At 37.7% G+C, this 22,849-nt stretch overlaps 1 protein-coding gene and 1 long non-coding RNA gene across 5 annotated transcripts in view; one reads left to right on the top strand and one right to left on the bottom strand.

Moving 5' to 3' along the window:
• LOC148370230 (inactive dipeptidyl peptidase 10-like) overlaps window positions 1–22,849 on the top strand; it is a 61,694-nt gene that overhangs the window by 33,922 nt on the left and 4,923 nt on the right. For all 4 annotated transcript variants that reach the window (XM_088332636.1, XM_088332638.1, XM_088332637.1 and 1 more), the window contains 19 exons: window positions 4,005–4,125; window positions 4,231–4,385; window positions 5,856–5,947; window positions 8,880–9,003; window positions 10,622–10,660; window positions 10,740–10,847; window positions 10,939–11,024; window positions 12,098–12,145; window positions 12,228–12,346; window positions 12,433–12,480; window positions 14,788–14,886; window positions 14,960–15,029; window positions 16,887–17,015; window positions 17,078–17,143; window positions 21,244–21,298; window positions 21,407–21,506; window positions 21,580–21,638; window positions 22,622–22,694; window positions 22,759–22,832. In XM_088332636.1, coding sequence (XP_088188762.1) covers window positions 4,005–4,125; window positions 4,231–4,385; window positions 5,856–5,947; window positions 8,880–9,003; window positions 10,622–10,660; window positions 10,740–10,847; window positions 10,939–11,024; window positions 12,098–12,145; window positions 12,228–12,346; window positions 12,433–12,480; window positions 14,788–14,886; window positions 14,960–15,029; window positions 16,887–17,015; window positions 17,078–17,143; window positions 21,244–21,298; window positions 21,407–21,506; window positions 21,580–21,638; window positions 22,622–22,694; window positions 22,759–22,832 — 1,665 coding nt within the window. The remainder of the gene's footprint in view (window positions 1–4,004; window positions 4,126–4,230; window positions 4,386–5,855; window positions 5,948–8,879; window positions 9,004–10,621; window positions 10,661–10,739; window positions 10,848–10,938; window positions 11,025–12,097; window positions 12,146–12,227; window positions 12,347–12,432; window positions 12,481–14,787; window positions 14,887–14,959; window positions 15,030–16,886; window positions 17,016–17,077; window positions 17,144–21,243; window positions 21,299–21,406; window positions 21,507–21,579; window positions 21,639–22,621; window positions 22,695–22,758; window positions 22,833–22,849) is intronic.
• LOC148370231 (uncharacterized) lies at window positions 988–14,282 on the bottom strand. The gene is made up of 6 exons (XR_015850098.1): window positions 14,132–14,282; window positions 13,554–13,678; window positions 12,399–12,458; window positions 10,787–10,839; window positions 8,970–9,052; window positions 988–1,660 (listed from the first exon to the last, which is right to left on the bottom strand). It is a non-coding gene; the product is annotated as an uncharacterized LOC148370231 (long non-coding RNA).

The raw sequence follows: 22,849 nt of genomic DNA, 5'->3' as shown, positions 1-22,849 counted from the left end.
TTTGAGATTGTGTTGTGAAATTATGTCTTGCAGGTAATTTAAATTGAACTTTTTTAAAATGTTCTCAGCCTCAGTTCTGAACAAGGATTTTTGGGGGCAGGTTTTTTTTTCGGTTTTATTTGTTCTATTATACCACACTTTTATCACTATGCTATTTTACCAGATATGATTTTAATTCATTTATTTATTGATATATATTATTTATTTATTTTTATAGAACGTTTTTTTTGCATTGGAGAGGACATAGAACACGTTAAGAAAACAACATAATAAAACAATAATATATATAAAATCACAAGTCACAAAGAATTCATTTATTTTTTAGCCATGTTTTTCTGTACTATTTTACAATGTATGATTTGCATGTACCGTAAATTCCGGACTATAGAGCGCACCTGATTATAAGCCGCACCCACCACATTTCAAGAGGAAAAACGATTTTGTACTTACACAAGCCGCACCTGTATATAAGCCGCATGTGCCCACATTAAAAATGTAACACAAACACAAAATTAACCCAAACCCGACTTTAAGTCCCGCAATTGAAACTGAATGCCCTTCATTAAAGTACACAGTCCAAAAATCACAGCCGGCAAAATGAAAGGAAAATGATACCGGTACTTAAGGTTTGATGCAGACCTGCAGAGTCTGGGTCTCGTTGAAAGTAATCCAAGGAAAAAAGTGTATATTTCCAAAGGTAAGGGTGGGAAAAATATTTATCCACTATTGTCCAAGAGAGTTTTCAAAGCTTTAATAATAATAATATAACTTTCATCCCAAACGGTGCCTGTGACAGGGCAGTTAATGGTAGCAACACGCTCGCAACACAGTAAATGGGTCTGGTAAATAAACATACCGTACTTGTAAAAATCACGGTAAACCGTCCTCATCTTCCTCCTTAAAACTGAAGCCATCAAAGTCGTCTTCCTCAGTGTCGGAAAGAAACTTTGTCATATAGACGTCGTCCCACGCTCCCGCAGCCTTACTCGCGCTGTCACTGTCGCTGGAACTCTCACTTTAAGGAACCACTCCTGATTCTGTGCCCTCCCCTTTGTCACGCAGCAGACCGTTGGTGATGGTGGATTTTTTGATGTGCCTTTCTTTTTGCATTTTGCATGATGAGGGTATGTTTACGCTAATTTAATTTATGCACAAGCCAAGAAGTTGCAGTCTTCCTCGGCGCATATATTCCACCGGTCTAAATCTTACCTTTTGTACTTGAGCGCCGCATAAATTGGCTGCATCACTGAATAAGCCGCAGGGTTGAAAGTTTGGGGAAAAAAGTAGCGGCTCATAGTCCGGAATTTACGGTATTCATTTATTTTTACAGTAGTTTTGACATTGTAGGGTAAAATAAGAAAAAAGAAAATGATAAACAATAAGAGGATATCATAATAGGAATAGTATGTGTTAATAATGCTTTCAAAAATAACACCGTTTCTAAAATAGAATGACAAAAAATAGTTAAGAGACACTTAACGTGATTAAAAAAAAAATTAATAAAATAACCTTAGTGATTTGAAAACCTAAGGCTGCAATCATGACTTTAAGCCAGAAGATCGCAGTGGAGTTGAACATAATGCATGTGGGTTTCTTTACTGCAACTGAATAAACTCTTCTTTTTTCATCTTCTTGGGGGTTTGTTCCTCCTCGAACAGGCCTGATATAAGATAAAAGCAGATGAGTGCAATGGAAAAACAAGGCATGAGGGCTCTTTAAACACATTTGGGGATTGTTAACAAATACTTGACCTTCATCTTTTCAAAGACACCTCACCTCTGAAATATAAAACATTTCTTATTACTTATTTTAACACATTCCTCTTACAACAGTCAAGTCAAGTCATGTTTGTTTTTATAGCCCTTAATCACAAAGATCAAAATAACAGTAAGATCATATACTGATTTTATATATATATATATATATATATATATATATATATATATATATATATATATACTGGACTGTCTCAGAAAATTAGAATATTGTGATAAAGTTCTTTATTTTCTGTAATGCAATTAAAAAAACAAAAATGTCATACATTCTGGATTCATTACACATCAACTGAACTATTTGAAGCCTTTTATTATTTTAATATTGCTGAATTTGGCCTACAGCTTAAGAAAACTCAAAAATCCTATCTCAAAATATTAGAATATCATGAAAAAGTATACAAGTAGGCTATTCAACTAATCACCTGAATCATCTAATTAACTCGAAACACCTTGCGAGGTTTCCTGAGCCTTAAAAACACTCAGCTTGGTTCAGTAAACTAAATCACAAGTATGGGGAACACTGCTGATCTGACTGCTGTCCAGAGGACCATCATTGATACCCTCCATCAGGAGGGTAAGACACAAAAATAAATTTCTCAAAGAGCAGGCTGTTCACAGAGTGCAGTTTCAAAGCATATCCACAAAAAGTCTGTTGGAAGGGAAAAATGTGGCCGGAAACGCTGCACAACCAAGAGAGATGACCGCAGCCTTAACAAAATTGTGAAGAAGAGCCGCTTCCAGAATTTGGGGGCGCTTCAAAGACAGTGGGCTGAAGCTGGAGTCCAGGTATCAAAAGCCACAGTTCACAGACGTGTCCGGGAAATGGGCTACAATAGCCGTATTCCCATGGTCAAGCCACTTCTGAACTCAAGACAACGGAAGAAGCGTCTGACTTGAGCTATGGAGAAGAAGCACTGGACAGTTGCAGAGTGGTCCAAAGTCCTCTTCTCAGACGAAAGCAAGTTTTGCATTTCATTTGGAAGTCAAGGCGCCAGAGTCTGGAGAAAGGCTGGAGAGGAGCAAAATCCTAGTTGCTTGAAATCCAGTGTGAAGTTCCCACAGTCAGCAATGGTTTGGGGAGCCATGTCAGCTGCTGGTGTTGGTCCACTGTGTTTTATCAAGTCCAGAGTAAATGCAACTGTGTACCAAGAGATTTTAGAGCACTACATGCTTCCATCTGCTGAAAAGCTCTATGGAGATGAGGATTTCATTTTCCAGCATGATCTGGCACCTGCCCACAGTGCCAAAACCACCAGTAACTGGTGCATTGACCATGGCATCACTGTCCTTGATTGGCCTGCTAATTCCCCTGACCTGAACCCCATCGAGAATTTGTGGGGTATAGTTAAGAAGAAGATGAAAGACACCAGACCTGCAAATGCAAATGAGCTGAAGGCCGCTATCGAAGCATCCTGGGCATCAATAACACCTCAGCAATGCCACAGGCTGATTGCCTCCATGCCACGCCGGATTGATGCAGTAATCCGTGCAAAAGGATTCCCAACCAAGTACTGAGTGCATCAATGGACATTTTCAAATAGTTTTGCTGTTATAAAATTATTTTTTTACTTGGTCTGAGGAAGTATTCTAATATTTTGAGATAGGATTTTTGAGTTTTCTTAAGCTGTAGGCCAAATTCAGTAATATTAAAATAATAAAAGGCTTGAAATACTGTAGTTCAGTTGATGTGTAATGAATCCAGAATGTATGACATTTTTGTTTTTTTAATTGCATTACAGAAAATAAAGAACTTTATCACAATATTTTAATTTTCTGAGACAGTCCAGTATATATAAAATGATCATAATTCAAGTTTAAAAAATATATTTTCCAACAAGCTGTACTTGGAAAGATTATTTTTTTTTTATATGACTTTATTTATTTCCTCATATTTTACTTGAATCCGTGCAGTATATACATACCGGTGGGTGGGTGGTTTCTATCCCATAACTACTAGGGTCATAGGGGCACTATTTCCTGTGGTGTGTCTTGGGAAAGTCCAGCCTGGTGGAACCCATCCCTCTCAACAGAAATTATAATAACATATAGTCGTAATATAAACTAATATTAATGTAATATTTATTCCAAGGATCTTTCTTTTTTTATCTTCCATCTACAGAATCGTTACCCTGTGTAAATCTTGTTTTTGGGCTTCCTGATGTGTTGTGGTCAAATCTGAGCATTTTTTTTTAAGTAAAACCTCCTGTGATCCTTCATTTTCCTTTTAAGATGTATGTTTTTGAGAACAACATCTACTACCAGTCAGACGTGAGAAGCAACTCCCTCAGAATTACATCTTCTGGCATGGAGGGCGTAATCTTCAATGGCCTCGCTGACTGGCTTTATGAAGGTGTGAATCATCTATTAAGTAGTCATTTGAAGTACTGATGATGAATGCAATATAGTGCTTGGTGTGTGCTTGGCTGTGGAGTTACTAGTTTTTGTTTACCATCAGAGGAGATTCTGCATTCACATTTGGCCCACTGGTGGTCCCCGGATGGAGACAAACTGGCTTTCCTCACTCTCAATGACTCCCTGGTACCCAACATGGCTTTGGCCCAATTTACTGGCAGCACCTACCCCCGAGGACTCCAGTACCCATATCCCGTGGTCAGAATAAAACACACTTCCTAATAAAAATAATAAATGACTAAAAAAAATAATGGAAAGGTTTTTCCCATTCCAAAAGTAAAATGAATGATCAGTATAGTAGGTGACATAATTTGGGAACATTTATTTGTTGCTTAATCAATTATTTTTTTGCACCCTAGTTGACCACATTTTTTTTAAATTACTTGCGTCCAGTACAACAAATGTACTGTTACATGATTACAATAAAAATGCACTAAAGTCATCTCATTACCTTACTAAAAGTACATGAGAAGTCTGTAGTATAACCTTAAATGGTATCTTACACCCAAACAAGGAGGGAAGACACCAAGGATGAATTTTTAACTTGACAAGAGAACAGAGAGGATTTTACAAAGATTGTCAATTATCCAGCCTGTTCTAAAGGTCCCTCTTCAGAGCTTTATATCAGTTCAGAATCACCCAGGTTACCTGAGGGAGGCCAACCTTAAAGGGTGGGCAGATCTAGAAGCACCAACGGTAAAACATTGATTATAAATGGAATAACCTGAATACGAGTAACAATTTTCCATGTTAAATGACCATTTAATGATTTCCCAACCCTCTGAGATGAATGTGAAAAAGTAAAACTGAAATGTAGACGTAATATTTAGAATTTTAAAGCCACAGATCTGATCAACAGAACATTACAATGTTTTGATTTACTTCCATTAACATAGCTTGTGTTTTTTAACCAGAATTTGTGTGTAAATATTTTTTATGAAAAAGAAAAAACACTCCCAAGATTGTTGCTAAATTCCTGTTTCCATTTGAATGGGTTATTCTATTATCTTTGGAGCTGTAACTGACATGCGGTCAAGGAAGAAGGGTGAGGCTCTGACTCATCTTTTCTCATGAAAATACTAAATAAAAATTGCACTAATGGTTCTATTTATGGTTTTATTTATTCTGTGTTAAAGTATTTTTTTTTACCTTCAGAATTTGGGTTTTCTTTTTCCAATTCACTGAGTTTTCACCTTTGGAATGGTATTAATACAATTAGTATATAACATATCAATGTGCCTAATCAGACACAAACCTAACCACACGTCAGTGCTTTGCAGCATTGCTGCTAAGCCAGTGTTGGCATAGACAATCCATGTCTTACCACGTGTTTATATTCCGAGACCATTCCGCATATTTAGATGAAGGAAAATATGAGCTAGAGAGAAAGCAGTTCAGTTGAGGACTTTTCCGAATAAAGTACAACATAAATAAACGTAAAACAAAATGAAAGTAAAAAACGGAATGCACTCCGGACCAATTGATCAGGGAAGCGTCCTCCCACCAAGAGGCCACGAGTTTTTGTTTTGTTTTTTACTGCGTGTTTAGTTTCACTGTTAACTCCAACTAAGGAGTTATTAAAAATCTGCTAACACAGTTTTTCAGTTTTTACATATAGCATTTCTTGGTGTCTGGCCTCGGCCTCTGATGTTAGTATCATCCCACCAGGCCGGTCAGGCAAACCCGACCGTCAAGCTGTCCGTGGTAACTCTGGTTGGGGTGACGCACACTGTGGAGATGCAACCTCCCAACCAGCTAAGGTAACCCCAAGAAAGCTCACTCTGCACAACACTGACCAACTTTGAGACGAACCCGTTACAAAGGAGCACAATTACCACAATTATTGGATTTGAAGGCGCACCCAAAAACCCCACATAGGACAGAAATTTGAACGTGCGCCTTATATAACGGCAAAATTGGAAATGAGTTAACATATCTGTGCAGTTATTGATCAGTCAATAAATGTTACCACTGACCACAACTACATAAAATTTTACCGTATAAGTATGGTAAGCGCTAAGGCTGCACTACCCGAAATCTAGTCACAATTGCGATGAGACGTAGTGTGCGAGACACTGTGTTTTTCAGGGATTTATAGTTTCCTTTTGATTTTTGAGTGATGGAGTACTTGGCCAACCAAAATTGTCAAGAGTTCGGGTTCATGGCGCTAGCCAATCAGAGATAAGTTTTAACGCCACTATCCAATGAAAGTTTAACTCATGTCATTAAGGGCGGCAGTAGCTCAGGAGGTAGAACGATCGTTTTAGGATTAAGGGATCCCAGTTCGAATCCTGGCTTGTCCGTGTTACATGCCGAAGTGTTCTTGGGTAAGACACTGAACCCCCAATACCCCCAATAAGCAGGTTAGCGCCTTACATGGCTGCACAGATCATGGCCGCTATTGGGAAATGTGAAGCACAATGTAAAGCGCTTTGGGAAGTCATTGACTTGAAAAGCGCTATATAAATGCAGATCATTTCGTTTCATTAGTATTAACCCTTGGATGCATAAGTGGGGTCAGAAGTTACCCCAAAGGTTGTTACTCTTCAAAATATCTAAAAATATAAAAGTTGTAATATTGACATATTCCAGGTATCCTTATAAGACATGTTTATGACATGATGCTGTTCGTATTTTTATTCCCCCTGCCCCACTTGTTTTCAACCCCACTCACGAAAGAGTGTATTTACTGGTAGGTCATGCTTCCAAAGGTTGAGTACTCACAAAAAAACAGAACTCGGACAGCAAATGTATTTTTCTTTTAAAATAAAAAATTCACACTGCAATGGCAATACTGGTCTGAAAAATCGCAAATATTTTTTTGCCTAAAATCGTTCATCCCTAGTAGGAGCACTTAACCCTAACCAGCATTCCCACTAGGGACATGGATGGACGTTTAAAATTGCATAAGTTTGAATGCAACGGGTATCAATTCCGGATCGCGGCGGGGCGCCAGATCTCATCAGCAGAACCGCTGGGGATACAGACAACCTATGAAATGGCATTGAGTCTCATCTTATGATCACACAATTTTTTAGTATGATACCAAATATGTGAGAGAAATGAGAAAAAGTGATAAAAAATTGGAATGTTATTTAGTTTCCCTTTTGTTCAGCTCCAACTAAGCATTGTAAGTGGTAAACGTTTTAAATATGTGCGGCCATGCGTTTATTTATACATTTTAGGACAACTTAGTAACTTCCGACAATGCTTTTCTCTTCATACATTTCAGAATCTTGTGCGCTTTGTAAAGACTTTTCCTTCACACGCACCGGTTTATTCATGCAACCCAGCCCAATAATTAACATCAACAGTTGGGTGCCTTGACTAAAAAGAGTGTGATGATGAGATAAAACCTAATGCCTTTTCAGGTGTCACCTGCATTCCTAGTGGTCTACTGGATAGGATCTGGCGCGCTCCCTGCCGCGATCCAGGTTTCATGCGCATCACATCTAATGCGACGCAACTGCGATCAGTGATACATTCTGACTGATTAATAAATGTACAAGCATGGTACTTTTTATTTTTTGTGCATCTTTAGGCATTACTCTAGTTCTCATTTTATGTTCCTTATAGTCCGGTGCATGTTATAGTGAATATGGAAAAAAATTAAACAATTGAGACTAATTGTCTCAATTTATAGTTCACCTTATAGGTTCTTTTCTCTGTATAAAACAGTAATGCGTCATTGATACTACTGTGTAAGTCTATTGACCTTACTACTTGGTGAGTTACTGCATTATTACGCTACTTTGTAAATGCTGATCATCAATTATAGAGTCATCTGATACTGTACTCTTGTTTCACTTACCACATAAACCCTCGATCTGGTGTTTAGATTTTATATTTACAACTCAATACAGTTGTTTTGGCGCTGTCTCAAGTACAACGACGCTGAATTTCACCTCATGAAGATATTTTCCCTATTGTGTATACTCACATGACACCGACTTAAGCAGAATAAAATAAAGTACATAAAATAAAGCTTACTGAAATCAGGGACTCTGGTTTTATACGCATATTTGGTAGTGTGTCAGGAGTAGCTTGATCTGGTACTTCTCTTTTCCCAGAGGGCGCCAACCGGGTTTGGTACTGGGCACAGCTGTGTCCAATCACCATACACCTGTCCCTAATTATCCTTACCAATAAGGATACTTACTTATAAGGATATTTTAGACGGCACATGTCCTGGTTCATTTCATTTCCAATGGCATTGCTACATCTGATTTGGTTTTTGTCTCCCGTTTCTGGTTTGGACAATTTGTTAGTAGTCTAATGTTACTTTGGTCATTGCATTTCCTCTGCTATGCCAGGTTTGTATGTTTTTGTTTCTGGTTGTCTGTCCACTTGGTAGTTTGTTACTCTTGTTTCTTGTAATTTCCATTTTCTGTCTAGTCGTTGTCTCTGGTTCAGACTTTGGACATTTCTTTTGTTTTTCGCCTCGTTGTTTGTTTGTCACTTTGTTCTTGACTTTGTTAATAAATACCATCCTTACTTTAAGCATCACTGCTTCAGTTCCTGCTTCAATGGGACAAAAATGAGCACAGAATTTACGGTGAAAATGTGCTGAATTTTGATCTTTCTTTTATAAAATTATTTTTGTAACACACAATACACAATGAAGTAACTAGTAAGTGTAGTTAGATGCTTTTTTACTGACACCGTCTATTTTCACTCCATTCTCTTCTCCAGGGATTTCTACATCACCATGGTGAAGTGGATCAGTCCTGCGCACCTCGCCGTGCGCTGGCTTGTTCGGGCCCAGAATGCATCATTTCTCACCGTGTGTGACTCTTCTGTTGGCGTTTGCCTCATGGTGCGTGCTTCTGATTCACGTCCTGTGTCGTTATGTTCTTCAAAATTCACTTCAAATAAAAAATATTTCATCAATTATTAAAGTACAACGAAATAAAGTGATGGTACTAAAAATGTACAATTCATGTTATATGATTCAATTATCATCTCGGGCTAAAGAAAACACTTTCAGGAGCCGGATGCCACTCATAGGCCCTGACTTTGACATGTGTGCTGTATGATATACACAGTAAAAATGAGAATGAAATCCAAAGGAACTTCTATTACCTAGCCTAGAACATATCGGACAACTCTGTGTGACTAAAGGTGTCAAGCGAAAGAAAAAAAATGTTTATTCTTTGGTGATTTTACTGAAATTAATTTGATTATGCCATTGTACTTCTAGCTCTTTTTCTGATACTCATTCCCAATTTTGCAAGTTATAGATCTTTTAGTTGTCTTATTTTTCAGCTGCCGATTCTGCCTTGTTTTTACTCGTAACTTTATACCAGAACGTCCAAATTCAGTGCCAGAAGTAATCACTGATGTAGAGTTTAGAACTGTCATTTTTGTGAATGATACCAACGTAATAAGTGTTTATGGTTTGAAAGAAAAAATAAAAATGTCAGGATAACTCGGCAAAATCATTTACAAGATAATGCTTGAAGGCTGGCCTGAGTTATGACAATAGTGCATTAAAAATAGAGCAATAACATCTCTGGATTTTTTGTTATTTTTCATAAGTCATGAGTTGACCAAGCCCCAAATGCAAGGCATCGGATATCAATGTAAGTGCAAAAACATTCAGCAGTAACAAAATACCTAAATAAGCCGATAAATGAGATTTGAGTACCCATTTTCTTTGCAATACTCCATTTTCAATTCAAGTGGCAAAATATGTATTCTCACAGTATTACCAACGTGCATGCAAAGTTCAGCGTGATCTACGGGCGTTTTTTATCAACAAAGAATTAAATATTTTTTATTTATGGAAGGCAAAAAAATTGTGTTTTCGGTCTGAGCCAGATGTAATCATCATTCGAACCATTGAGCAAAATGTACCTGACTACAGTGGGACCTCTGTTATCGCGGTTAATGGGGACCAAAACCACCTGCGAAAAGTGAAAATCTGCGAAGTAGCGACGCCCCTTCAAAAATGCTTTAAAATTTTTTTTTATTTTATTTGATTTAATTGTTTAAATTATTTTATTTTATTATTATTATTTTTTCGACCTGCGAAGCTCTGAACCTGCGAACGTGGAACTACGAAGTAGCGACGCCCATTTAAAAATGCTTAAAAATATTTTTTCATTTTATTTTATTATTTTTTTTAATTATTTTATTTTATTATTATTATTTTTTAGACCTGCGAAGCTCTGAACCCGCGAACGTGAAACCACGAAGTAGCGACGCCCCTTAAAAAATGCTAAAAAAAAAAACAAAACATTATTATTAATTAGGCCCGCAAAGCTCTGAATCCGCGAAGGTCGAAGCGCGAAGTAGCGGGGTCCCACTGTATTGCATTTAGAATACAAAAATGATTCTCCCGTGCCAATAATAGCAGCCTTGCTTGGTTTATTTTCAAAAATGATTGCTTCTCAGAGAACATTTATTTAACTTGTGCTTTAATTTGTCTTTAGAGGCATGAGGCCTCTTCGGATACGTGGATCACCCGGCAGGTAAGCCTGGTTAATTGTCACTTTTTGATTGAGGCTTTCAAAAAATGTTAACCCTTTCCCCACCCATATTCCTCGGCAGAACCAGGAGCCCTTGTTTTCAAAAGACACAAACAAGTTTTTTCTCACCCTTCCTGAGAGACAAGAAGGTCTTAGTGACTTCCACCATGTGGCCATGTTTACTAAAACGGTGCAGAAATCAAGCAGAATAACAATTAAAAGGAGAATAAATGAAAAAGCAAGCTGATTTGATGATTTTTCTAACAATTTTTAAACTTCAGGGCATTGATGATAAGATAGAGCACATCACGTCTGGTGCCTGGGAGGTGACACAAATTCTGGCCTACGATGACAACAAGCAGCTTATGTAAGTTTTATATGTGCCTTGATGTCCCGGCTAAAATCTTTCACCTGCATCTGTGGTGTCCAAACAGGGAGGTTGACTATTCCTGATAGCAAGGGCCAAGAGAGTGTGTAGCATATCTTTTTTTTCCATTCTTTTCGTCTAATATGAACTGCACTCGTACGGCTGAGATCGATCATCCTCAGTGGCAAAAAGGCGCCGACAGGGCGCATTTATGTCCGACCTGGCAGCCCACTTTTTCTGTTCTGTCTCCCAAAAGGTGAACTGCACTTTTTTGGCCACAATCCCGTATCTCCAATCACGTATTGCTAGAAGCGGAGGACTGTGAAAGCGCACTTTTCTACGACCTGGCGTCTCTGTCCTGCCACTCTAGCCACCATAAAGTGGACTGCACCTGTGGGGCCGCAATTGTTGATCCCCAATAGCACAAGCGAGGACCAGCAGAGCACAAGTTGGTCGGGCCTGGCTGCTCTTTTTTAACAATTATTTCCGTCCAAAATGAACTGCAGTTGTGCGGCTGCGATTCATTATCAGGAGGCGTACCGTTCTGACCCTCGTAAAATAAAAGCAGAGTTGCGGCTGTAATATGTTATCTTCGGTCCACTATTGCTGAGCGCAAAGGCCGGCAGAGTGCTTTTTTGGTTCAGGCTGCTAAACCATGCCGTTTTGACCTGCCTAAAATGAATTGCATTGTTTGGGCACACTCCACTATCCCCAGTGGGCTATTACAGAGAGCGGGGGCCAAGAAAGCAAATTTGTGTCATGCATGGCGGCTCTTTTTATCCGTACATTTCGCCTGAAATCCATTATCCCTGGTCAGAAAAATAACAATGAAAACAAAATATATGAGGTCAACATAATTTGGCAGTTTCCATTTAAAGCTTTTGAACTAAATATTACTTATTCTCTGTGTGGGAGATGGATTTTCCCAATGTTCCTGTACATATTTATTGATTGTCATACATTGACTAAATAAATAACTGGCCAATGCCCATTGCGCTACCATTTTATTTTTATGAACGCACAATGAAGTTGGTTAGGAGGTGTTAATAAACTGATGTCCTTCACTCTATCAGCTACTTCCTGAGCACGGAGGTTTCTGCACAACAGAGGCATTTATACAGGTAAGTATGCAGTCATGTCAGTCTGCGTTTTCATTGCCTTTGGCTCTTGCGTCTTCCGATATGTGCATGTGCTATCTGCCAGCGTGTCCACGCTGGGTGAGTTTTCACGGCAGTGCCTCACCTGTGGACTGTGTGACAAGTGCACGTTTTTCGAAGCCAACATCAGCCCCGGCGCCGAGCGCGCCATTCTGCATTGCAAAGGTAAATCTATCGACGTTGTCTTGAGCGAGTTGACATAAAAAAAATTGTTTACCTTCACTTCTTTTCCTGTCTTGTGGCACTCGCAGGTCCGGGAGTTCCATCCGTGCTGCTCCTGGAATTGGACAAGGTGGAATGTGAGTTGTTTTTCTCAACACCGATGCTTGCAATGCAGGAAGGACAAATAATTAGTATTTATTTATCTATTCATTTGTATTATGAATGAAATAGATACCTAGAGCAAATACTGAATTTAGAAGGCATTGAAATTAAATGTTTCTATTTTATTTACTGTTTTTTTCAGCGATTTAATTATTATACAAAAATATTAATATACTTTGAATATTGATAATCGATTATTGTAATGAATGTGTTTTTCCCTCACGAGTAAATAATTTGTATACAATAAAATAGCAATCTGCTGGAGACTGTCATCCAAAATATGCTTGAATGTGTTTGGCAAGAGCTGGATTACCAGCTTGATGTGTGCTGTCTCACAGGCGGTGCGCAAATACAACATTTGTAAAGATGTCCGCACAATTGATATGCTTTTAATTTTTTCAATCAGATTTGGAAGAATATATCTTATGATCTTGAGACTTTTTAATTTATTTTACCTCAATCATATACTTTGTGCGATATCAAAACAATCTGTATTTCCTTCTCCATATTTGAAAATGTTGTAATTAATTTTAAACGTGTTATTAATGCATTTCTTCAATTTTATCAAATATTTCATTTTTAACTTACAGGTAAAATTCTAAATTGACATGGCAAAAAAATGAGCATTTTGAGTACTATTTTTGTCATCTTTTCTATTTTATGATTTTTGAAGGCATAATTTATACATTAATTCGAATTATCCAATGATTATTATGACTTTTATTTAATGTTCTTTCTCTTTTAATCTGATTTGTATTTCTTTAAATATCTGTTTTAGATGGTTTTGTGTTATTTTCAAAAGCATGATTATAACATTACAGTGGTACCTCGGTTCTCAACCATAATGCGTTCTTGGTTGTTGGTTGAGTACCGAAATTTTTTTTCTGATTGGAAACAATGGTAAGTATTTTAATCCGTTCCACCCATAAAAAAATACCTAAAATATTAAGAAAACGTGTATCTAAACAACATTAAAGACCATAAATGTGTACATATATAATAAACATGAAAAAGAAGATACATCAATTATTTGTTATCGGTTACATACCTTTGAACAGTGGTGTGATGGCCTACAGGAATTGGTGTGGGAACGTGATTACTTAGCCTTCCTCTTCTCTTTTAATAAGAAACCTGTCCATTGTCAACTGCTTCTTCTTCTTTTGCACTATTTTTCTAAAGTGCGACCAAACATTGTCATTAGAAATGTTTACTGCGCGGCTTGCTACAGCTGTATCTGGGTGATATTTTTCAACAAACTTGGTAACCGCTGTCACTCCCATTGCCACATCAGCTTTCTTTATCGCTTCTTTGTGTTTCATAAAATTCAAAATTGTCCACTTTGCTATGCTATATTGCAAGGCGAGATCGGACACTCGAAAACCATTTTTATACTTCGCGATCATTTCCTTTTTCATTCCAATAGTTTGCCTCACTGTTTTCCTCTTATCCTTCCCTTTATCGCTGTTGTTCTTGGGACCCATGTTAAAAAGCAACGCAAAAGCACAAACTTGGAAGAAAATAAGAAAATGAAGTACCCCTTCACTCATTCACGGTTCGGATAGAAGCGATGCTAAAGCTAAGCTAACTCACGCTGCCGAGTGCATCTCGGCTCTACTCGTTACTCACCAAATCTCAATCGATTCGACTATTTTCAGCTATTTTGATTCGGCTATTTTCGGTCGGGCACCGAATTCCGTGTCAAGCATCGAAACATTTTTTTCGCACACGTTTTTTTGTTGAACACCGATTTGGTTGAGCATTGAGGCGGTTGAGGACCGGGGTACCACTGTACTTTCAATTTATCAATTAATTATTAGTCCTCTTTTATTATGATATTTGAATTTGATTTACGTTGCTATTTAGCTGTGAGCAAAGCTATGGCAAATCATGAGAAATTGTTAAAATATGTTTAATAGTAAAAAGCAATACTTTTTAGCCAAAAGGAGGATAAAATTGTACTTTGAAAGTTTTTTTTTTTTTTTTTTTCTTTGAAGCCCTTTCAAACTTTTTGTGGTTAAGAGCTAGACAAATAAACAGTTTTTTTCCTTAGCAAAATATTAACATGAGTTTTTGCAGTCTCAGTACGAATGTCAAAGTTACCGACAAAATTACTTGTGTTTAGATCATTGGAATAGTACTTGAATCATTATTTTTCTGTACAACTTATATCTTTTTAATATCTTTTTGGTTCAGGCTGCTAAACCATGCCGTTTTCGGTTTCCAGAACTAACCGTTGCCTACCTTACTTATTTGCTGTTTTGGTTCATCCCTATTTGTATCAGCATATTTTATCCTAGAGAACAATAGCCCCTTGCAGTCGCTGCTGTCCTCTAAAAGAACTGTTCGGATTCAAATCCACACAGTGCGTCATCAAAACGATGGTAGGATTGAGACGTACAATCAAAGGTTACCAAAATAATACCAGACCGAGTTACTCTATGCCCTTTCATGTAGAGCTGCCCTTGAAGCTCATCCTTCCTGTTGACTTCTCTGAGTCCTCCCTCTACGGCCTACTGCTCATCATGTGAGTCCCGCCTTTGCATTCACTGCATCGTCCTCTCGGATTTTTCATCCTCTTCCATGACATTTTAGCTGCAGTAAAATGGGTTTTGTGTTCAGGGTCACCAAAAATGAAGAGGAATGACTTGTTTTTCTGCATGTTCATAACATCCAGGTTGTGAAGTAGATACAACCGGAGCTGTTGCTTAAATGAGCAGTTTGTTTGAAATTTTATTATCACAGAATATTCTGGGCAAGAATGATTTACAGACCCTGGATTAGGGGATTCACAAGTGCTCAGTCAAAAGGGCAAAAGAAAAATAAACGTATTAAACTGGCAGGGTAGTCCCAAGGACCCAAACGTTATTTATTACCTACTGGTAAAAAAAAACTTAATTAATTAAAAAAACATGATTGATTTAAATAATAGGCAAAACAAATGGACTTTCAAATAAACATGCATTCATATACCTGCAAAGAAAAAAATACAAGAAGAATTTAACAATTATTTTAATCATTTGAGGATATCTTGAGATTGTTTTTGGAGTAAAGAAGTTTCTATTTTGTAGGTTAGCGCCTTACATGGCTGCAAGGCCGCTATCGGGAAATGTGGAGCACATTGTAAAGCGCTTTGGGAAGTCATTGACTTGAAAAGCGCTATATAAATGCAGATCATTTCATTTCATTTCGTGAAATTGAAAAAGGGACCGTGTGTCATATTCAGTGCCTCGTAGTGGTACAACATTTTCTTACAGTAAAAACAAAACAAACATTGGATTGAACACTAGCCAAAAATACATGAACTATCATATCATATTTATACTTCAAATCTGCTGCAACCCGATAACTATTTAAAGCATAGCATCATTAACACTGAGTGCAATATTTAAGTGGTGATGCCGCTAATAGCTCGGGCAGAGGTTACCTTATGTTAATCCATCGACTTTACGGTTAAACCTCTTAAGAAACTTTTCCTAATTAATTCCAACTTTCTTTTTTTCGTGACATCTTTAACCAAGACTAACATTTTATACCTTGCATTGCAGTTAGGTGCTGTGAAGTTTGTTTCTGGTGAGGCGCAGTCAGATTTACAAACAAATTAACCTACCTGTTTGAGAGCAATGTATAAACTGTAGCATAGGAAAACAATGTGTTTTCTGTCCTAATTTAACCCATAAATGAAGTCTATGTGCTGCTCCTTTTGAATAAAAGCATAAATAGATCCTCCATTATGAAAAAAGTCCACGCAACAAGAAATAAATCACGGGATAATTGGACTTTTGTATGTATGTACAGGGTTGGGCAGGGTTACTTTAACTGGATTACTTTCAATTACTTTTGGATTACTCCAATACCAAATATGCTAATAAAAGACAAAATAAACTAAATATGAATAAAACGACTAAATTTTGTGCAAGCTTGGGGAGTAACGGAATACATGGAACGGCAAAAATGATGTTGGCAAGCTGTTTGGATTTATTTTCCTTTTGTTTCTGTCGCATTTAATGTTAGTTTTGCCGGAGATCAAAGCCAGGAGAGAAAGCTTACCACGTGTTGTGAGTCATCATTTTATTCATATTTAGTTTCTTTTGTCTTTTATCAGCAGGTTTGGCATTGGATTAATCCAAAAGTAATTGAAAGTAATCAAGTTAAAGTAACCCTACCCAACCCTCTGTGTGTGTGTGTGCGTGCGTGCGTGCGTGCGTGTGTGTGTGTATACATATATATATAAGCAACTCCTCTGAATATTTTTCAAACCGCACTGAGGCCACAAAGTGCTAAGCACGAAGTATCAAGGGAATAAAGTAATCCATTTTAATTTCCATGATAACAGGTGAGGCACTATCTCACCTGACTCCACGTCACTGCTTTCCCTCAATAGCGGCAGCTCTCCTGGCGATCAGGCGGTCACGCAGGAGTTTAGTCTTGACTGGGACCGGGTTCTGGTGGGCTCTCAGCAGGTGATCGTTGCTCGGCTTGATGGTCGAGGTTCGGGATCTCGAGGTCAATGGTATGGAGAAGATTGAAGATGTCCGATTGGATGAGCAGCTCATTCTGGTCTTCTTACCACAGGATGTTGCATCAGCTCCACCGGAACATTGGACAGGTGGACGTTGAGGATCAGATAGCGGCCCTCGCGTACGTATTTGTGAAAATATTCAGTGCATCATTGTGAAATTGGATAACACATTTCAATCTGGCTGCCACATACCTGTCAACCAGAACTTTTTGCCTTAAAAAGTGCAGTCTTTATGCATTTTAAGGAAATGGCGTGGGAGAAAAACCCAAATGAACTGTTACCATCCGCTATGCACCGTATATCAAGAAACAGCAAATCAAACAAGTTAGCCGCATTAGCCTCCATTCCTTATCATGATTTTGTCGCAAACAAAATGAGCAGTGTGATGCCACTGTGCCCATGTGTGTTCCTTCATGTTACTTCCGACAGACCAAAAGATAAGTATATTGTAATTTTTAACTTTTGGGGGTTGCAATTATCAAGTCGCGGTGTCGGAACCTGAATCAAAACGCTGTAAAAGCAAGAGGCAAACATCACAAAAAGTGGAAGAAATGTCAGGACGATACGAGGAATTGATACAGTTAAATTTAAACCTTTGAGCATAAACTTGCAAACTATCGAAGGATTTATCTTTTTTCTAAAAATGTGGGAGAATCATTTAATTAATTTGACAATGTTCATCTCTTTGAGGAATCCTTGATGCCACTAATTTTCAGACGAATACTCAATTCTTTAGAAGACACTAATATCAATTATGGATACGAATACTTTTGTTTACAAGAATATCCCACTACAACCTCATTTGTATTATTTTTTTCAAATGATTTATCTATTTTTGATTTTAGATTTTAGAATATTTGTTCCTCCATAACCTTGTTGATTGTATTATGTCTCTACTCCGATTTTCCGACAATTTTGCTGTCAGGCCGAATATCAAAGGATTTAAATTCTTTATCGTCAAAAAAACGAAAGAAAAAAAATCATTTTTATAGAAAGAAAGGATTTACATTATATCTTGTAATTTTTTTAAAGATGATTGATGCTACTGATTTTCAGACCGATACCTGTACGCATACTTAACTCTTGAGAAGTCACCGATATTGATTTCTGATACCTCTAGTTCTTTGGTTCCGTGAAGTATATTCCAATCAAACTTGAAGCAGATTATTATTTGGAAATATTCTAGAGATCGTTTTCCCTGAAGATGTAATGCCTTGAAAAAGTGCTTTATGACTTAACAGACACCATCCTATCTTCCCCCCCCCCCTCATTAGCCGTACCGCTTATCCTCATTAGGGTCGCGGGAGGGCTGGAGCCCATCCCAGCCATCTCCGGGCAGTGGGCAGGGGACACCCTGAACTGGTTGCCAGCCAATCGCAGGGCACGCAGGGACAGACAACTCATTCGCTCATTCACACCTAGGGACAATTTTGGACCGGCCAATTCACCTGAAATGCATGTTTTTGGAACGTGGGAGGAAACCGGAGTGCCCGGAGGAAACCCACGCAAGCACGGGGAGAACATACAAACTCCGCACAGGAAGTCTGGAGCTGGATTTGAACCCAGGACAGGTTCCCATGACATGAACTGTGCCGCACAAGCGCTAACCACTGCGCTGCCGTGCTGCCACCATCCTATCTTAAAGCACTAAATTTGATTATATATGAGAAACACTTAAGATGCAATATGACAAGCTCAGGGGGATTTTTTTTTCTTCCCTGCAAATTTAGTACATATTTTGAAAATTAAAAAATACATGGTAAAAAAATAAATATCAAGTACAAAAAAATGAAGCCAGCAATTTAAATGTTGGGCAGTACACAATAATGCTTTGTGAAAAATATACTTCTCATGAAGTTGGGAGACCCTCAAAGGAACACTGATTACAAAACATAATTTTTATCAGTAGTACTTTATTCACAATTGTATACAGGTTCGAGAGCGTTCTCCATCCGGGCACCGGTGCTGTGGAATGCTCTTCCCCCTGTGATCCGATCTGCAACCTCAGTGGAAATTTTTAAATCTTAGCTTAAAACACACTTCTACTCTATAGCATATGAATAACCTATATTTTTTGTTGACAATATCTCTATACTATTTGTACTTGCAACATCCATTGCAGTCTGGTCATCCTGAAAGGGGGATTACCACATGTGCAGTCCCTTCTCAAGGTTTCTTCATTTTCCTCATGTTGAGGTTTTTTAGTTTTTCCTTGCCCTCGTGTTGGTTTTCAGATCAGGGGATGGTGTAATAATAGTGCAATAACCTGTGCAACCCTTTGAGACTCTTTGTGATTAAGGGCTATACAAATTAAAATGACTTGACTTGACTATACCGAATCATTGTATTTTTACCAATATCAATTCGGCCGGCCATATTAAAACGCCTGAACAGCTGCAGGTAATTTTCCACACCCTTGGGCTATTGATAAATTTATTCTGTTTTTAGTATTGGACACATGCATGATTTTATAAGGTGCCAGTTACTTATATTTTGACTCACCGTTGTTCGCTGTTTGACTGTTATATCATTGTCACTATCCAGCACGCATGTTGCTGTTCGTTGATCACCACACCCTTTAAAGCTGATCTTATTTCGGTCACCTTGAAGATTTAATAAAAAGAAGGTGCTCAGAGGAAGGCTTAAGGTAGGGATGAAATTCTATTTACGAAAATTTCCTCTCCCGATCCTCCTTCCAAATGTTAAATCCATTGATGCATTTTCACCTTAATCTGAGTGTCTACTAAAGTTTAAACTTCACAGCTATCTAATAATTATTATTTCCTTAACCCTTGGGATCAATGTTCCCTGTAATTTTCCACGGGTCTGAGCATTCACACAAAGTCGGTGAGCAACGCTTGAAACAACAGTGAGCAACAGCAACCCCAAGTGTGGCAACTAAATCATTATCAAACATGTCCAAAACTTGACATCACGTTACATTTTGCTGAGTTTCCGGCAGTGCAAAATTAATTTTCACTTTTAAATAAATTGACTAAAGTACGATTGCAAAGGTTGCAGGGCCTACAAACGTCATTTGTTTTTACAATTCTCTCACAAGATTTCCATTTCTTTTATTACTGGTATTTTTTGTCGCATAATACCAACATTTTTGGGGGCTTATTTAGTCAGTTGCACGATACAGAACTGTATTTAATTACATTTTTAGTGGAAGTACAATGTTGGCAACAAGATTGACTTGATATAAATGGAAATTATTTGAATGCAACATAAACTTTTTTCCTGCTTTTCTCCTTTTTTTAAATTTCTTTAAAAAAAAAAACTCATTGTGTTTATTTTTTCCTAGCTGTTACTTTTTTCTTGCTTTTTAGTTCTCTATTACCTTTTTTCCCTTTTTTTGCTTTTCTTTTCTTCTGTCTTTTTTCTGAATTTTTACTGCTCTTTTTTTCTCTTTTTCTCTCCTTTTGTTTCATTTTTTTCTCAGCTTTTCACTACTTTTTCATTTTGGTATTTTTTTTATTTTTTGTTCTATTTCACCTTCTTCCTTTAAGTAATTTTGTGCACAATTTTACGTAATATTTGGTTGTGAAGGGATTAAAGAAGCAAAAACAACCTGAAGAGCCGTTTGGGACCCGAAAGAGCCGGTTCTTTTTAGTGAGCCGAGCCGAAGAAGCCGGTTCTCAAAAAACTCTACTGACTTTACTCAACTTCGTTGTACCTCAACATTGACTTCAAAATACCGCATTTAGAACACAGCGTCAGGGCAACGCATGTATTTTTACCTTCATGCACAGTAACTTGGACTGAATTCGCTTTTTAATTAGCAATTTCGAGCCCTCATTTTTGTGAGCTGGCTAGATTTTCTTCTGGGTAGTGTATATATATAATGCGCAATTGCGCACACACGCAGCTTAGAGGAAACATTGCTTGGGATGTATTTTTACATATGTTGTCTTGAGGTATCATGAGCTATCATCAAAGAAAGAATTGAAAAAGGCATTCTACATAGGGCATACAAAATACATATATGGTCCCCATGAACATTTTGAGTGGTTGGATGTAAAAAAAAAGGGAAATGACAAAGTTACAACACCGCAAAGGTGTAGACAATCCATGGTCAAAATACCTTGAATGTAGAGAATTTTATTTCAAATCCAAATGGTTAAACAACCACAAAACTGTTACTGTTGAAAATGTTCCTTAATTGTATATCCTATAATGAGAAAACACATGATATACATGAGTCTTTCCTCTCCAGGTACTTGGTGAAGCTCCCCTTCATCGATCCAACTAGAGTCGGCGTTTTCGGAGAAGTGAGCATTTCTCCGCTTTGGTTATATACTTCAGCGCAATTATCTGTTTTCGTCACGCCTGCAATTAAAAGTCAAATTCCTTGTACAGAAAATTGTTTGTCCCTGCAGGATTACGGCGGCTACCTTACATTAATGCTGATCAAGTCCACAGAGGGGACGATCCGATGCGCAGCAGCTCAGGCTCCCGTTGTTGACTGGACCATGTATGGTAAGTCCTGTGTTATTTTTTTATCCTTTAAGAAGTAAATACACTAAGAAATGTTTTTATTTATTTCTTCCAGCCTCAGCATTCTCCGAGCGATATTTTGGCATGCCTTCAACAGAGGAGAACAGATATCAAGTGAGCTTCTTCTGGTTATTAATTTCCACTTTATGTCAGGTTTTAGGTCAGGATTTTAAAAGTTCTACTTAGTAGACATCAATATAATTGAAGGTCAGAGATAAACAGTTTTCTTAAAAGTAGGTTGCAAAGAATTGGGCCAGAGTGCTCGCTCTACTTCTGTGATAGTGGGGCGGAGGTTGTTCTTTTAGTGACATTGACTGGGGACAAGGTGAACAGACAAAAACATGTGGTATGTCACCGTCATATGTGATACAATGAAACAAATCACGATAACGACAATACAGCAAATATTTGTGAAATAAGTTCAAGATAATCTACAATAATCTATAAAACAATTAGTTGACACTTAGTTTAGAAAGATTTTCGCTGAATATTAAATATACTGTAATCACTCGTTTATCCTGTGTGAACCAAAGCACCCTGCAATATGGTCTGCCGGCTCCAACTTGCAGCAATGGTCGGCTGAGACTAATGGATCGAGGCCAAAACAGTGCAGTTCATTTTAGGTGGGCCAGAAGGGCATGCCTTCAGACAAAAGTGCCTTCTGTATATAAATTGATCAAGAGTATTTTTTCAAACAGTTGTTTGGAACTAGCCTTTAAATTCAAAGGAAATCATTAACAGCAGTTGTTTTTGTCAGTTTTCAAATGTTATACAATAAAGCTGAAACTCAAATGATAACTTGAATGATGTTATGTTAAGTACACAGCGTTAGCATTAGTGTTGTTTGAGCTACAGTTAAATGCTAGCACTGTATAACAACATGTCAGTCAATTCAGATTTTTTTTTTATTTTTTTTATATAACTATCTTTATCTAAATTTTAAGTGCATTTCCTTTGCAAAATCATCTCATCTAGGGCACCAAATCTTGATTTTCCTGTCAACACATTCACAATTGGGTTTGGTCCTAGAATCCAGTATGCATATGTAGTGAGAAAGGCACAACTTTATTTTAATAACCTAATCTCGTTATTTCCAGATGTCCAAAGTTCTCCCAGACATGAAAGGTCTGCCGGGAGGAACTCTTTTTCTAGCCCATGGCACCGCTGACGGTAGATGCACATTTCTATTTAATTGTTCAGGAGTGAATGTAAACAATGTTGATGTTCTCCTCAGCAAATGTTCACTTCCATCACTCGGCTGAACTCATCAAGCACTTGATCAGTGTGGGAGCCAACTACACCATGCAGGTAACACGAGTGCCACA

This window comes from Urocampus carinirostris, chromosome 3 (genome assembly GCF_059441175.1).
Source record: "Urocampus carinirostris isolate Australia breed hairy pipefish chromosome 3, RoL_Ucar_1.0, whole genome shotgun sequence".
NCBI classification, from domain to species: Eukaryota; Metazoa; Chordata; class Actinopteri; order Syngnathiformes; family Syngnathidae; genus Urocampus; species Urocampus carinirostris.
Note: the sequence above shows the minus strand (reverse complement) of the source record. Positions and strands in the feature narration are given on the sequence as shown.